General features: G+C 33.6%; 1 protein-coding gene across 6 annotated transcripts; it reads left to right on the forward strand.

The window, feature by feature from the left end:
* The first annotated feature begins 300 nt into the window (after nucleotides 1–300).
* Nucleotides 301–11,390, forward strand: LOC107433954 (uncharacterized). Of its 6 annotated transcripts, none has more exons than XM_060818234.1 (28): nucleotides 303–690; nucleotides 890–1,618; nucleotides 2,323–2,434; nucleotides 2,531–2,628; nucleotides 3,067–3,219; nucleotides 3,837–3,897; nucleotides 4,156–4,280; nucleotides 4,359–4,508; nucleotides 4,659–4,790; nucleotides 4,882–4,961; nucleotides 5,157–5,251; nucleotides 5,363–5,430; nucleotides 6,408–6,509; nucleotides 6,593–6,666; nucleotides 7,142–7,252; nucleotides 7,432–7,507; nucleotides 8,174–8,245; nucleotides 8,439–8,575; nucleotides 8,680–8,839; nucleotides 8,925–9,104; nucleotides 9,266–9,382; nucleotides 9,507–9,662; nucleotides 9,942–10,091; nucleotides 10,226–10,338; nucleotides 10,459–10,582; nucleotides 10,782–10,877; nucleotides 10,967–11,029; nucleotides 11,163–11,390. In XM_060818234.1, the coding sequence occupies exons 1-28, from the start codon at nucleotides 532–534 to the stop codon at nucleotides 11,211–11,213; spliced, it is 3,744 nt and encodes a 1,247-aa protein (XP_060674217.1). In that variant the 5' UTR covers nucleotides 303–531; the 3' UTR covers nucleotides 11,214–11,390. The 6 variants fall into 6 exon arrangements, with proteins under 6 accessions (XP_060674221.1, XP_060674217.1, XP_060674219.1 ...); XM_060818236.1 differs by having other exon boundaries at nucleotides 8,192–8,245; XM_060818235.1 differs by having other exon boundaries at nucleotides 304–690; nucleotides 7,145–7,252.
* The last annotated feature ends 2,029 nt before the right edge of the window (nucleotides 11,391–13,419 follow it).

The raw sequence follows: 13,419 nt of genomic DNA on the forward strand, positions 1-13,419 counted from the left end.
ATTGAACAGGAACAAAGATTTTTTTTTTTAATTTATCTTTATTATTATTATTTTTTTAATCTCGTAGGACATGCAAAATCTATTGTAAAGAAGTGAATTGTATTTAGGTTATATTTTCTCAATTTCTAGAAGTCAAAATCTACTAATAAAAAAGTAAGAACCACGGAGAACAAAGAGGAAAAAAAAAATCCCACGAAAAAAGAAAAAACCAATATATTATATTTTTTTATTTCATAAAAAAGAGGATAAAGAGGTAAAAAAAAAACCTAAAATACGGGTATATGATATATTATATTATTATTATTATTATTCTTATTATTACTATTATTATTATGTTAAAAAAAAAAAAAAGAGAGCAAAAAGCTAAATAAGCCCTAAAATACAGGTACAGTGTGGATGGCCATTAAAACTCTAGAATGAAATAAAGTTCAAGAATTTATTTGCTTGTGACGTATTGACTATGAATCCCGCCAAATTACGCAGTTGTGCATAGAGAGAGTTGAGTGCGTGTGGGAGTGCGAGAATGCGAGAATGGCGACGAGCGATATAGAAATCCAGGTCCGTACGATAAGCGGCGACTCCACCACTCTTTGGGTTTCCGTCAACTCCTCCGTTGAAGACCTCAAGCTGTTGCTCAAGCAGACTTTCCCTCCCGCGCATCGCTCCCCCAATTTTCACCTATTTTACAAGGTATTTTCTTTTTCTTCGCCCTGTCTAGTTTCTGCAAAAACGTAGGAAAATGAATGAGAAAAAAGCTGTTTATTTTTCAATTGTTACACATGTTATATAATGATAAATAGGTTGAAGCTTGTATCATAGCTTTGAAATTTCTTTTATTGGGATATCGATATTTGATATATATACCATTTTGGGGTTTTATTTGCGTCAGGGTGTTAAATTGAAATTGCAAAGGAAGGTAGGTACGCTAGACATGGGTAATAGTGAATTTCTTGTGCTGGTTCCGTTTGCGAAGAGGGACTCTAATCAGACCCAGAATTCTAGTCAGCCTAAAGCCTCAATGAAAGTTCCCAATCAACCTTCAATCTCGAAGTTTGCTGAATCGGCCTGGTCGGATATGATGCATGATTTATCGTATTTGAGTGACGATCCAGTTGCAAAAGCACCAGAATTCGAGATAGCTGGTAATCTCAGGAATAGAAGAGACGCCTCGGCGGGACTTGCTAATTCCTGGTCTTCTGAGGCAAAACGCAAAAGGGGCAGTATTGAATGTGATGACCTTTTATATGATATACTATGGGCCCCGAAGAGTATGGATGTCCTTGATGAATATAAGTGTGAAAAATTCATTGAGTTTTTGAACTTGGTGAATTGTTTATCAGACTTGCATTCTGGAAACTGCATGTTGTCAATAAGATCCTGTTCACAGGCTTTCGGAATTGGACTGCCTACAAATGATGGTAGTACATGCTTGTGTCCAACATGGTTGAAGATACTACTGAAGGCATTTGCCTTCTTAAATGTTTTTTCTGCATTTCTTCAATTACAACAGGCAAGAACAACTTTAAACCTTTTGGAGGAAGCGCTGGACCAGCTTGGGAAATTTGGAGTTAAACTTTGTATCAGAGACCTAGAGCATCTTTCTATTATTTCTCCTAAGGTAATTGATTAAGAAACTTATGTTAACAATAGCATAATATGTTTCGTGTTTTTTTATTAGAGGATTTGTTATATTATCACTCTCATACTCTAAAAGTTCATGATAACCTTAAGTTATAGACTAGCTGTATCACCCAGTTTTAAAATTATGTAACTCTTCAAACACTTTCGTCTAATCTAATATTTGTAATTTTCAATAGCATAATACTTTAAATCTAATCTAATATTTATATTTTTCAATAGCATAATACTTTAAAAAGCTAAACCCAGTTTAATTGTTCATGACAGCCTTATGTTATGTAGCATAACGAGTCTTTATTGCTTGGAACACATTCATCTAATGTAAAAAGTAGAATTAAGAAAGTCTGAAAGAGTTTAATCTTTATGAAGTGCCCAAACATGGTACTATGCTCTATATATTTTGGGGCCTCTTCTAATAGAAAGCAGGCTAACATTTTTTACTTTTGCAAGGAACATTTTTAGAATGTGAAAAATAATCGCTTGTTCGAAACCTTGTCTCTGATGTTGCTCCTTTGGAACATTTTTTGCATGCATTTCTATTAAAGAAACCAAGTTCACGTGGTTACCTCCTTTGCTGTCCTATTTCTGTGTTTTAGCATCTACTGGTCTTCTGATCTTATTATATATATGTTTTTTTTATTATTATTGCTGTTGTTGTAGTCATTATTACTATTTCTTGTTCAGGTGGTAAGTTTTGCAAATAACGCTATCTTAGAAAGAAGCCATGTTGATGCACTCGTTATTATTAAGCGTCCAACAGAATACCAAGAGCAAGTCAAATATAAGCATAAATCTGGTAGAGTTGAAGAATCCATTTCTTTTTCCTTATTATCTTCCTTAGTTGCCGATAGGACAATTTTTCTTTCATTGGCCTTATGCTCCTGTTCAATAGTTTCCAGACAAATGAACGTAGCAGAAATTGTATGTGCATTGAAGAGACGGGAAAATTCTTTCAAATCTGATCTGTGGAAGGCTGTTGAGCAGTTGATGGTATATTTAAATGTTTCCGTCTCATTTTTGCATCTTAGAGTTATTAAACACTTATAGTTGACAGCACAGAAGACTGATGAGTGCTAGCAAGTTTTTATGATGAATACATGTGAATTATAATTCAACTGATCAAGGAAATGCAAAATTCATTTTTCTTAGATATATAATTTTCCCCTCAACCTATGTTATTAAGTCCTTGTGTCATTACTTGGAATTTTATTCAGAACTTTATCATGAAAAAACACATATGTATATGAAAGCATTTTTCATTGGCAATGTGGAACCACTTTTCTGCTGTTCCAGCTATAAATTTACTTGCTAAACATCTAGAAAGATTCTTTATTATTGGAAATATCCTTTACATTAAAACATCAATACTTTCTGTTCATTAGTCAAAGAATTGTGTGGATAATTGGTAATCAGAGAATTTTCATGCAGTTTATTACTGGAAATGAGAAGGCAACCTTCTCTTTGGAAGGCTTACTTCTATCTCTTAAGGACCGTGTCACTGCTGCTAGTAGTAATAATAGAAGAAAGGCAAAAGGAAGCAATGGCACTTCAAGTTCCTATTCAGGTCCAAAGAGATGCAATGTATGTCTTAATCCTCAATTTACATATTTCATGGCTATTGTGTTTTCCTTTTCATGTCTCACCAAGTTCAGAAAAAGGGTGATGTCAGTTAGTGATATCTAGATTAGATTTATATTCTTATAGGCTGAAGTGCACTACTTGCAGTGGAATTTATTGCTGTTGATCAATGTATCATATGATGCTAATGTTTTGTTCCTTTATCCGGAAATCCAACTCCACCTCTTCTCTTTTGTTGTGATTTTTGATTTATAGCGTTGTGACTTGCCAATAAGAGGGAATTCAAAGTTGTGCATAAATATTGGGAATGGTGAATGGATAATTATAAGCATAGGAAGTTCAATGGCTGGCTAATATAACAAGATATTGGTGATGTATTTTAAGCGTTTTGAGTTGCATATTGGAGATTATTTATATAGAATGCATTAGTTTGATTTCTCCAAGATTCCTAATAAAATTATGCGCGAGTCGAAGATTCTTGACTACTAAGAATATTAAATTCTTATGTTGAAGTTTTTGTATATTCTCCATAACCACAAGTTCATGCTTAAATATTAATATTTTAATACTAGATCGGAGTAAGAATTACACACCTTTCTAAAAGCTTCTTGATTAAGCAGGCCACCAATGAGCTGCGACCTGTGGAAATGGTCGATCATCTTAGGAAGGGAGTTGGATCAAAGGAAAGGTTCTTTTCTACTTGATTTTTTTTTTTTTTTTTTGGTTAAGGTGGGGAAGAGAAAAGAGCACAGATTATTCATTGTTGTTCTTTGGACCTGGCATCGCAACAAACATTAGACATTTATTTGTTTTTCAACATATAACATATGTACGTAAGTTATGCTTGACAGCTGAGTGGATCTGCCATTCATGGTTTTTGTTACCTGTTTCTTAAATTTTAGTTTGTTGAGCCTGCATTCTGACAGTTTTGACTAATGCAGATAGTGCATGTTGAAGACATTGATGCCAGGAAAGCAAATTATACGGAAATCCCTAAAGAAATCTCACAAAACATGATATCTGCTCTTAAAGATTTTGGAGTTTCTAAATTGTATAGCCACCAGGTAGGATATGATAGTTGCTGCTATGTAACTGAAAACGATCATTTCACTAAGTTGTATTCGCTCTCATGATTCTTAAAGGCAGAGTCAATACAAGCATCCCTTGCTGGAAAGAATGTTGTTGTGGCAACAATGACATCCAGTGGCAAATCTCTTTGCTATAATCTGCCAGTTCTGGAACTGCTGTCACAGAATTTGTTGGCATGTGCCCTGTACTTATTTCCAACAAAGGTATGTTGAACACAGTAATCTTATCCTGTTACACATATCTCATTCATGTTTGTTTGCATACGTGTTCTACTTCTTTACTACCGAAGTGCGAAGCATTATCATGATATTACTTTTCAATAACACTTGGATTGACAATTTTCATGCATTCAGGCTTTAGCTCAAGATCAACTACGAGCTTTATTAGTTTTGAAAAAAGAACTTGATGGTAGCTTAAACATTGGTGTTTATGATGGTGACACTCCAAAAGAGGAAAGAAAATGGCTTCGTGATAATGTTAGACTGGTAAATAATAACTCCATATTTAGTTACGGTTTTCCTACTCTCATTTCACCTACTTAACTTATGCTGGAATATGTTGTCTGCTTTCATACAGTTGATCACAAATCCAGACATGTTGCATATGTCAATATTACCACACCATAAACAATTTGAGCGTATTTTATCAAATCTTAGGTATTGTTTTTAATTCTTTGATCTCTAATTTCTGTCACTAACCAGCTCCTAGAATTGTTTTATCTTTTCTGTTATCCTGATTTAAGTTCTTGTATACCTTGATATTTTGAGCACTATTATGTTCTCTGTCACTGAAATAATTAATTTCATTCATCATTTAGCAAGATGAAGCTTTACTTTTGTGTTTTTTGTTAGATTTGTAGTTGTTGATGAGGCTCATGCTTATAAGGGAGCATTTGGTTGCCATACTGCTCTTATATTAAGAAGACTTCGCCGGCTATGCTCACATGGTACATTTTCTGCAAAGTACATGTCCCCTGCCGCCTTCCCCCCCCTCTTCTCCTCTCTCTTCTTTTTTATGTAGCATGTACAAATTACTCTGCTGTTGCTTCAATGTGCAGTGTATGGAAGTGATCCTTCTTTTGTGTTTTCTACTGCAACTTCTGCCAATCCTCTTGAGCATTGTAAAGTAAAGATTTCTGGCTTATAATTACACTGTTTTATTTATTTATTTTTTTGTGCTGCAAGGTTTTGTTTCATTTTATGTTGTATAAATTATGAGATATAATTTACTCATATGGCAAAGAGAAGATTTTCTTTTCTTCTATATTTCTAGATTTGCATCCCTAAAGGGGTAAAAAAAATGATTATTGAATATTCAGTTATGTTTCCCTATATGGTTTTCTCTCCTCTTCTCCCTCTTTCCTTTTCTCTCTCTTCCATATTCTTCTTCTCTTTCTCTATTATTCTGAAATTTGAATATTCTTGTTTTGAGTTTGTCAAGCCAATTGGCATTTTTCCAATAATAAATCTGTCTTAAAAGTTTTTGTTGAAGAAATTCCTAAAATATTAATCAAGTCATGTTGCCTACTGGTGAAGTTGCTCATTTGTCCTGTTCGTATCCGTCTTCTTATAAAGGATGTGAGGAAAATTTTCAAGGTGTAATTGCAATTTTTGGTTAATCCTCTATCATGAAAATTTCAGCCATTCAAGTAGACACTCACCAGATTTCAAGTTCTCTCAACCATGAGAGAGTGTTCTGTAACATGTGTATGTTATTCAAGAAACTAGACTCTACATTAATTTGAGAGTATGTTGGAGTTTATACTGAAATGGAATAGTTAGTCAATTTAGTGTCATTATGTTTGGATTGCTTTACTCTATTATTTAGAGGCCTAATTGTAATTCTTTCCCTTTTCTCTATGCTTCCGCTCTTTCTGAATATTCTGATATTGGATTTGAAAGCTCACACTTCCTGTGCACATAAGCACACACCCACACACATATACAGATCTAAGTTGATCAAGTTCCAGATGAATACATTGTTGAGTCAGAGTTTTAGTTTATGATAATTTCGTATTTGAAAATTATAATGGTTTCATCAATTTAAATTTTTTATTCTAGTTATATATATGGATTAAAAACATGATTTTTCTGATTCATCAGGAACTTGCAAATCTGCCAAAGGCAGAGCTGATTGAGAACGATGGAAGTCCTTCTGCTAGAAAGCTTTTCATCCTTTGGAATCCTGTTCTGCATCAAGAAACTGTACTTGCTTTGTTACTGTCATGACCACACAAAATTATAAGAAGTAGCTTTTATAATAATTGACTAATGCTACTTTATTACAGGTGTCAAATGAAACAAATAGTACCATGTGTACTACAAAATCTGCTGAAGGAATTGCTAAAGTTAAAAAATCAAGGTAACAATTTACAACATTTTTGCACTTAGAGAATTTAAAGGCATTTCGCATTTTCTTTCATTATACCATGTTTTTTTCTGAACAAGCAGCATACACTTTGGCTACCCTGGTGGCTTTTCATGTCATACATATTATTTTGTTAAGAAAGGTTAACAACTTCCCATTCGTGGAAACATGGTATTAATGACTTATTTGCTATCTCCATGTGAATTCTACATCCTCCAATCATAATGTAAAATTTTTATCAAGTACAACTCTTTTCCTGTGTTCATGGACGAATGCTCTTTGATCTATTGCATTTGGTTGTTAAGACACCTCATGTTTAGGCCTGTCCATATAAACTCCATGTTTTCTATTTCTGATACTGCATAGATGGATATACATATTATGAGTTACTTTGTACGTAGCATTTATGCATATGGTTTTATTGGTTTCGGAATGAGTACTTTAATATGAATTGTTTTGTTCACCTTAGCAGCCCAATTTTGGATGTTTCACGGCTCTTTGCAGAAATGGTTCAACATGGACTTCGTTGCATTGCTTTCTGTAGGTCACGCAAACTATGTGAACTTGTCTTATGCTACACGTAAGTATGTTGATTGATGTAGGTTGATCTTATATGCATATATTTTATGGTATGGCCTTTAAGGCTGATTATTGTGTCTTCTATTATTTGCTTGTACTTGCTGGGGTAGATGTTAAATTTTCTTTTAAGTGTTAGGAATTGTATAAACTATTGAAATCAAATATTTATGGCTGTGATAGGCGTGAAATTCTTGAGGAGACTGCACCTCATCTCATTGACTCTATATGTGCTTATCGTGCTGGGTACATTGCCGAGGTCAGTAGGCTGTCGACCCTTCATGCATGATTCCCTTAAGCATTGAGCATAGATTTCCTTTTATGTTTTCATATGCTCAATGCAAAACGGAGTTTTTCATTTGGAAATTATTTTTTGGTGCCCTTGCAAATTAACTACAGATGAGTCTAGAAGTTCTGATATGTCTGAATTATTGATTTTCTCAATATTCAAGGGTCCATCATTCTCTTATAGCACTTGGAAGCTTCACAGTGGGGCGACCACCATAATAAGCGGCACCACCACTTTTCACCAATTATTTTGATCTGTATATTTGAACATGCGGCAGTGGCTTTGGCTTATTAAAATTGACTTAGGATTTCCATGTTGCTCAATAAATGTGTTTTAATTGACAGTTGCTACCAATTTGCATTTTTTATTTTTTTTATTTTCTCGATCATCTTGATGATTGTGATTGTTTCCTGTCTCTGTCATTAGCATATCTTTTGTCTTGCTGTATTAGCTTTCATTTAGCAACCAAGTGAGTCTATGTGGTGTGGTTGCCTTATGACTTGACATGAAAACCCTCATCATTGGTTTAAAATACTCGAGTATTGGTTGATGAATTGTTTGCTTGATGATGTATTATCCATTTAATACAGTTGTATACCAGTTTGATATATGAGATGTCATAATACTTAAAAGCAGTATCTATGCGTGGAACAGAGAAGAGGAGAGGGGAAATTTAATCTTATCCAGTTTATAACTAAAGATAGAGACGTAAGGAAAATGCATTTGAGCCGCAATATATTTTTGCTGTTTGGTAGAATTTTTGCATACTTTTAAATCTTCATCATTCTAGTATGTATTTCATGTTCATGTTTTCTTTGGGCCCAATCCCATGCTGAACCTGTTTAGTACTTACCAACATATGTCGTTGTTGGGTTTTGCTGTTCACCACTTAATGGAGCAGGATAGGAGAAGCATAGAAAGAGATTTTTTTAGTGGGAAGCTCTGTGGAATTGCTGCCACAAATGCCCTTGAATTGGGTATTGATGTTGGTCACATTGACGTGACTCTGCATCTTGGTTTTCCTGGTAGCATTGCCAGGTGGGCCTGTCATGTTTCTTTCCATTAGTAACGTATTTCTTTCAGTCAAGTAGTTTTTATAATGTATACTTACCTTTTTCACCATTTAATTTGTGTATCTGCAGCTTGTGGCAACAAGCTGGCCGGGCTGGGAGGAGAGAAACACCATCTCTTGCTGTCTATGTTGCCTTTGATGGCCCTCTCGATCAGCATTTTATGAAATTTCCAAGGAAACTCTTTGGAAGCCCAATTGAATGTTGTCATATTGATGCTCAAAACAAGCAGGTTTTCACTTTTCTTTGTCCGCAATGTCTATTCTGGTACTCGAGTTGTAAAACTTAAGCTACTCTTCTTATGTTATTTCTTGTAGGTTATTGAACAACATTTGGTTTGTGCTGCTTATGAACATCCACTGAGTCTGCTTTATGACGAGAAATATTTTGGTTTTGGTTTGAGCACTGCCATAATGTCTCTAAAAAATAGTGGATATTTGAGTTCTGATACATCATCTGATTCTCCTTCTAAACTATGGAACTATATTGGGCATGCGGTATCTTATTTGATTGCATCCTTCAATTTTAGTCTTCTTGTTCAGTTAGCAAATATGCCATCTTTCGTCATCCTCTCAACTGTGATTCTTGTTTCCAAATGTTATGGAGTAATTATAAGAAATTGGCTTCCAAATATTAAGCACTATGTGTTTCCCTGTAGAAACTGCCCTCACATTCAGTTAGTATCCGAGCAATAGAAACTGAGAAGTATCGAGTTGTAGATAAACAAAGGAATGAAATCCTTGAAGAGATTGAGGAAAGCAAGGCTTTCTTTCAGGTAGTGATGTAATATAATGCACTTTAATCTCATTCTTGTCAAATTTTTATGGTAAACTAACAATATTTTGCATATCGATCTGATCAGTAACTTGTTATGTTTCAATTTTTATTTAATCATTTAGGTATATGAAGGTGCTGTTTATATTCGTCAAGGAAAGACTTACCTAGTCGAAAGCTTAGAGTTTTCTAGTAAGATTGCTTTCTGTGTAGAGGCTGATTTGAAGTATTACACTCGACCACGAGATTGCACTGATATTCATGTCATCAGCGGCCATATTGTATGTCAATTTTTGTAATGTTTATTATTATCGTATTCTTCCTCTTCTTTTTTTCAGTCCTTTTGAAGTGACTAAAGCTGAAAGGTGCTCCTGTATGTTGTGATTAAGTTTTTGAATTTATTATGACACTACATAAGTGGGGATGGAAGAATCTCCAAGAATTTTTCATGACCTCTGTTCTGCATCTTTATGCAAGTGCTCATCTCAACACCTTGCTAGCATGCTTATTTTGTTGATATAATAAAATCCTCAGTTGCTCTGTATCCTGCTGTTGCTTAGGCCTATCCAACGAGGGTGGGAACAGCTGCCAGAGCAGACCCTTGCAAAGTAACAACTTCTTGGTTTGGCTTCCATCGTGTGGAGAGAGGAAGTAACCAAATAATAGAAACAGTTGATCTTACCCTTCCCAATTTTTCATATACATCACAGGTGGATTTGAATAAATTAACAATGTTTTTGACTCAATTATGTTTATCTAGCTATTTTTTCACGGGTTTTTTTTTTTTTTTTTTTTTTTTTTTTTTTTTTTTTTTTTTTGGTTCCCTATGGTGTTTTATTATCAGGCTGTATGGGTTCCAGTTCCACAATCAACAAAACTAGCAGTTACGATGAACAATTTGGATTTTCGTGCAGGATTGCATGCTGCCTCTCACGCTGTTTTAAATGTGGTGCCTCTGTAAGTTTTAGATAAAAAATTGTTGACTTGGCAGTTTTTGTCATTTTTATTTATCTTTTATAATTCTTCTTTACTGGTAGTTGTGAATTCTAATTGCATTCTTGATGCTTTGATTCGAAGACGCATAATATGTGACTCGTTGGACTTGGCACCGGAGTGTCCTAACCCTCATGATACCCGCTATTACCCAGAAAGGATTCTATTATATGATCAACATCCTGGAGGGATGGGTGTGTCAATGCAGGTCAATGTCATGAACTTGAAAGTTAATAATTTATAGAGTTTTGAAAATAATTACGTCTTTTAAGAATATGCTCTGAAAATTGTTCAATTTATGTATATCCTTTGGTTTTATTCAACATCAAAAGTTCGGAAAGCATCTGACTTAGTTCCTATGTATTTTATCAATTTTTCATATTAAGGTTTATGTAAATGTGTAATAGGTCCAACCATTTTTCATGGAGCTATTAGCTGCTGCTCTGGAGCTTCTCTCATTTTGTTGCTGCTCCGGAAACACTGGTTGCCCAAATTGCATTCAAGTCTGTTTGCAATCTCTATTAACCCTTCTACTAATTTGGAATTGCTTAATTGAAGAAGATCAAACTTACTAAATTTTTGCACGTTGTAGAATTTTGCTTGCCATGAATATAATGAGGTTCTACACAAGGATGCAGCTATAATGATTATCAAGGTTTTGTCCCTGAAAACTCGCTTATCCAAATTAATCTCTCTCTTTGCTTTTATCCTATTAATGCATTGACTGGATTTTCGTACGTGCTTTTATCCTATTAATGCATTGACTGGATTTTCGTACGTGCATTCAGGGTGTTCTGGATGCAGAGGAGCAGAGAAGTAAAGGAGCAATGGCAGATTGATGGTTATATGAAAAAAAGTAATCAATGTGTAAATGTAACTTTGAATAAGAATTTTGATAGTGAATTTTGTCCGGACAAAAGTATGTTTCCAACCATTAGGTTACGCTGTTGGTTGGACAAAAATGCAAAATGGGAAAATGGGGCAATGATGCAAAAAGCCAATCAAGTTATGCTTCCCATTTTTTTTTTTTTTTCATTATTTATTTTTTTTTTCCGTTTTGCTTTTTGCCTTTTTTCCCCTATATATTTCTTATCTAAACTTAAAAAAAAAAAAAAAAAAAAAAAAAAAAAAGAAAAAAGTTCAACATGATTATTGGGAAAAAAAAAAAAATGATCAATCTATCTTGTGTTACGGATAAAATAGTTAAATAATATGTACGTATATAATCAGTTTTTTATCAAGCATATGATAGAATTTGGTGTGGACCTTGCATTATGCGCATTATGCAACATGATTCTCTGGCAACATGCTAACATCAACATGCTATATGATGAGGAGTCTGCATCAATTTCATTGCAGTTTCATCATGCATCAATTCCATCAAACTGCGTCAATTTTATTGCTGTTTCATCAAAATGTCCTGATAACGGCCGGGCTATATATATATATATAATTGTGATAGTGAAAAATCAAGGAAAAAAATAACCTCAATCATTATGAAGTTATCTCCCTAGTAATTGAAAGGACTTAATTTTCCATGGATTTCTTATCGTTTGCCTGGGAGCTAGTATGATCGAGAATTATCAAGCTTTTGGTTCCAGAATAGAGACTTTGAGCAAGATCTTGGAGGCATTGAAGAAACATTTGTGTAAACAAAGTTGGTGGTAATGGAATGGGTGGTGTAGGAAAAACCGTTCTTGCTAAACAAGTTGCTAGTTAACTTTCAACATATGATTGTCTCATGATAGCCTTTATCTATCAATTTTGAACTGTACGTGTATTTTAAATTACAATGGAAGATATAACGGAAAATCCTTTAAAAAAACAAAACGGAAAAAATCTTAAATGGAAATAGCCACATTCGAATAGAAATAAAACATTTTTATGAAAACACAAAGCTTCTACCACTAGACTACACTAGGATTGGGTACAAACTGATTCAGACTGACCAAAGTGAGCTTGTTCTGTTTGAATCGATTATACATGTTTATATATATAATTTTTTTATTACAACTAATTATATATTAATATATTTTTATGTTTTTAAATATCTATTTTAAGATCTTAAATATTAAGTTTAAATTATTAGAAGATAACAATATTTTTCAAAATTTAAAATTATCTCTTAGGCCAATTATGTGTCTTACTTGATAACCAAGTTACTTGTTCTCTAAGTTTTAAAATTTTAGTCTTATTTTAAAATTAATAAACCTTTAACTTTTACTTGTTTTTAATTAATTTTTAGTTGGACAATTAATTGTTAACTAGTTTCTTAATCTTAATTATCATGTAATTAGTCACTTTCTTAAACTATAAGAGAATTGACTAGCCAAATTTAAATTAAGAAATAAGTTAAGAATTTAGGGTTTTAGGAAACAATTTTAGTTTCCTAATCTTATTTGCATGTACTTGATACGAACTTATTGTGACTTACTTTTAAACCCGTAACAAAGATTGATGTGGACCGTCTAACTACAAGTTATTATTGGAAGACCTCGACCCTTTATCTATATTTGAGGTAAGAACCTTGGTATGGTGAAGACGCTATAATAGGGTGCGGAATAACCTATTGATAAGTCAAATTTGAACTCTACAAGTAAAGCTTGAAAAATTCGATATAGTTCTTAGAAAACTAAGAGAATCACTCTCACTTTTTAATCAAAATTGTAATCTCTCTTTATTCATGACTTATGTGCCTTCAAATAGGCAAAATAAATTACAAAGCTTTCCTAAACTAATATGGCCGAAATTTAGGTTGAGAAAACCCAATTTGGCTCCTAGTTTCCTAATTTAAATGGTCTTTAATTCCTTGGCCATGTCAACTCTAACAAAATAGGAAAGCAATTTAAAAATCTAATAAAACTAAATTAGAAAAGTAAAATAGGCAACATGCTAAAATCCAATCAAGACATAAATAGAAATTTAATGTTTCCTAACTATAAGATTCGGTCAAGTTTAATTGAATGTCATGTAGGTGCATATCACCACCTTCCACGTGGAAAAAGTGCCATGTTACCATATGATGTCACGTCACCATCCATGTCA

This window comes from Ziziphus jujuba, chromosome 6 (assembly GCF_031755915.1).
Source record: "Ziziphus jujuba cultivar Dongzao chromosome 6, ASM3175591v1".
NCBI lineage: Eukaryota > Viridiplantae > Streptophyta > Magnoliopsida > Rosales > Rhamnaceae > Ziziphus > Ziziphus jujuba.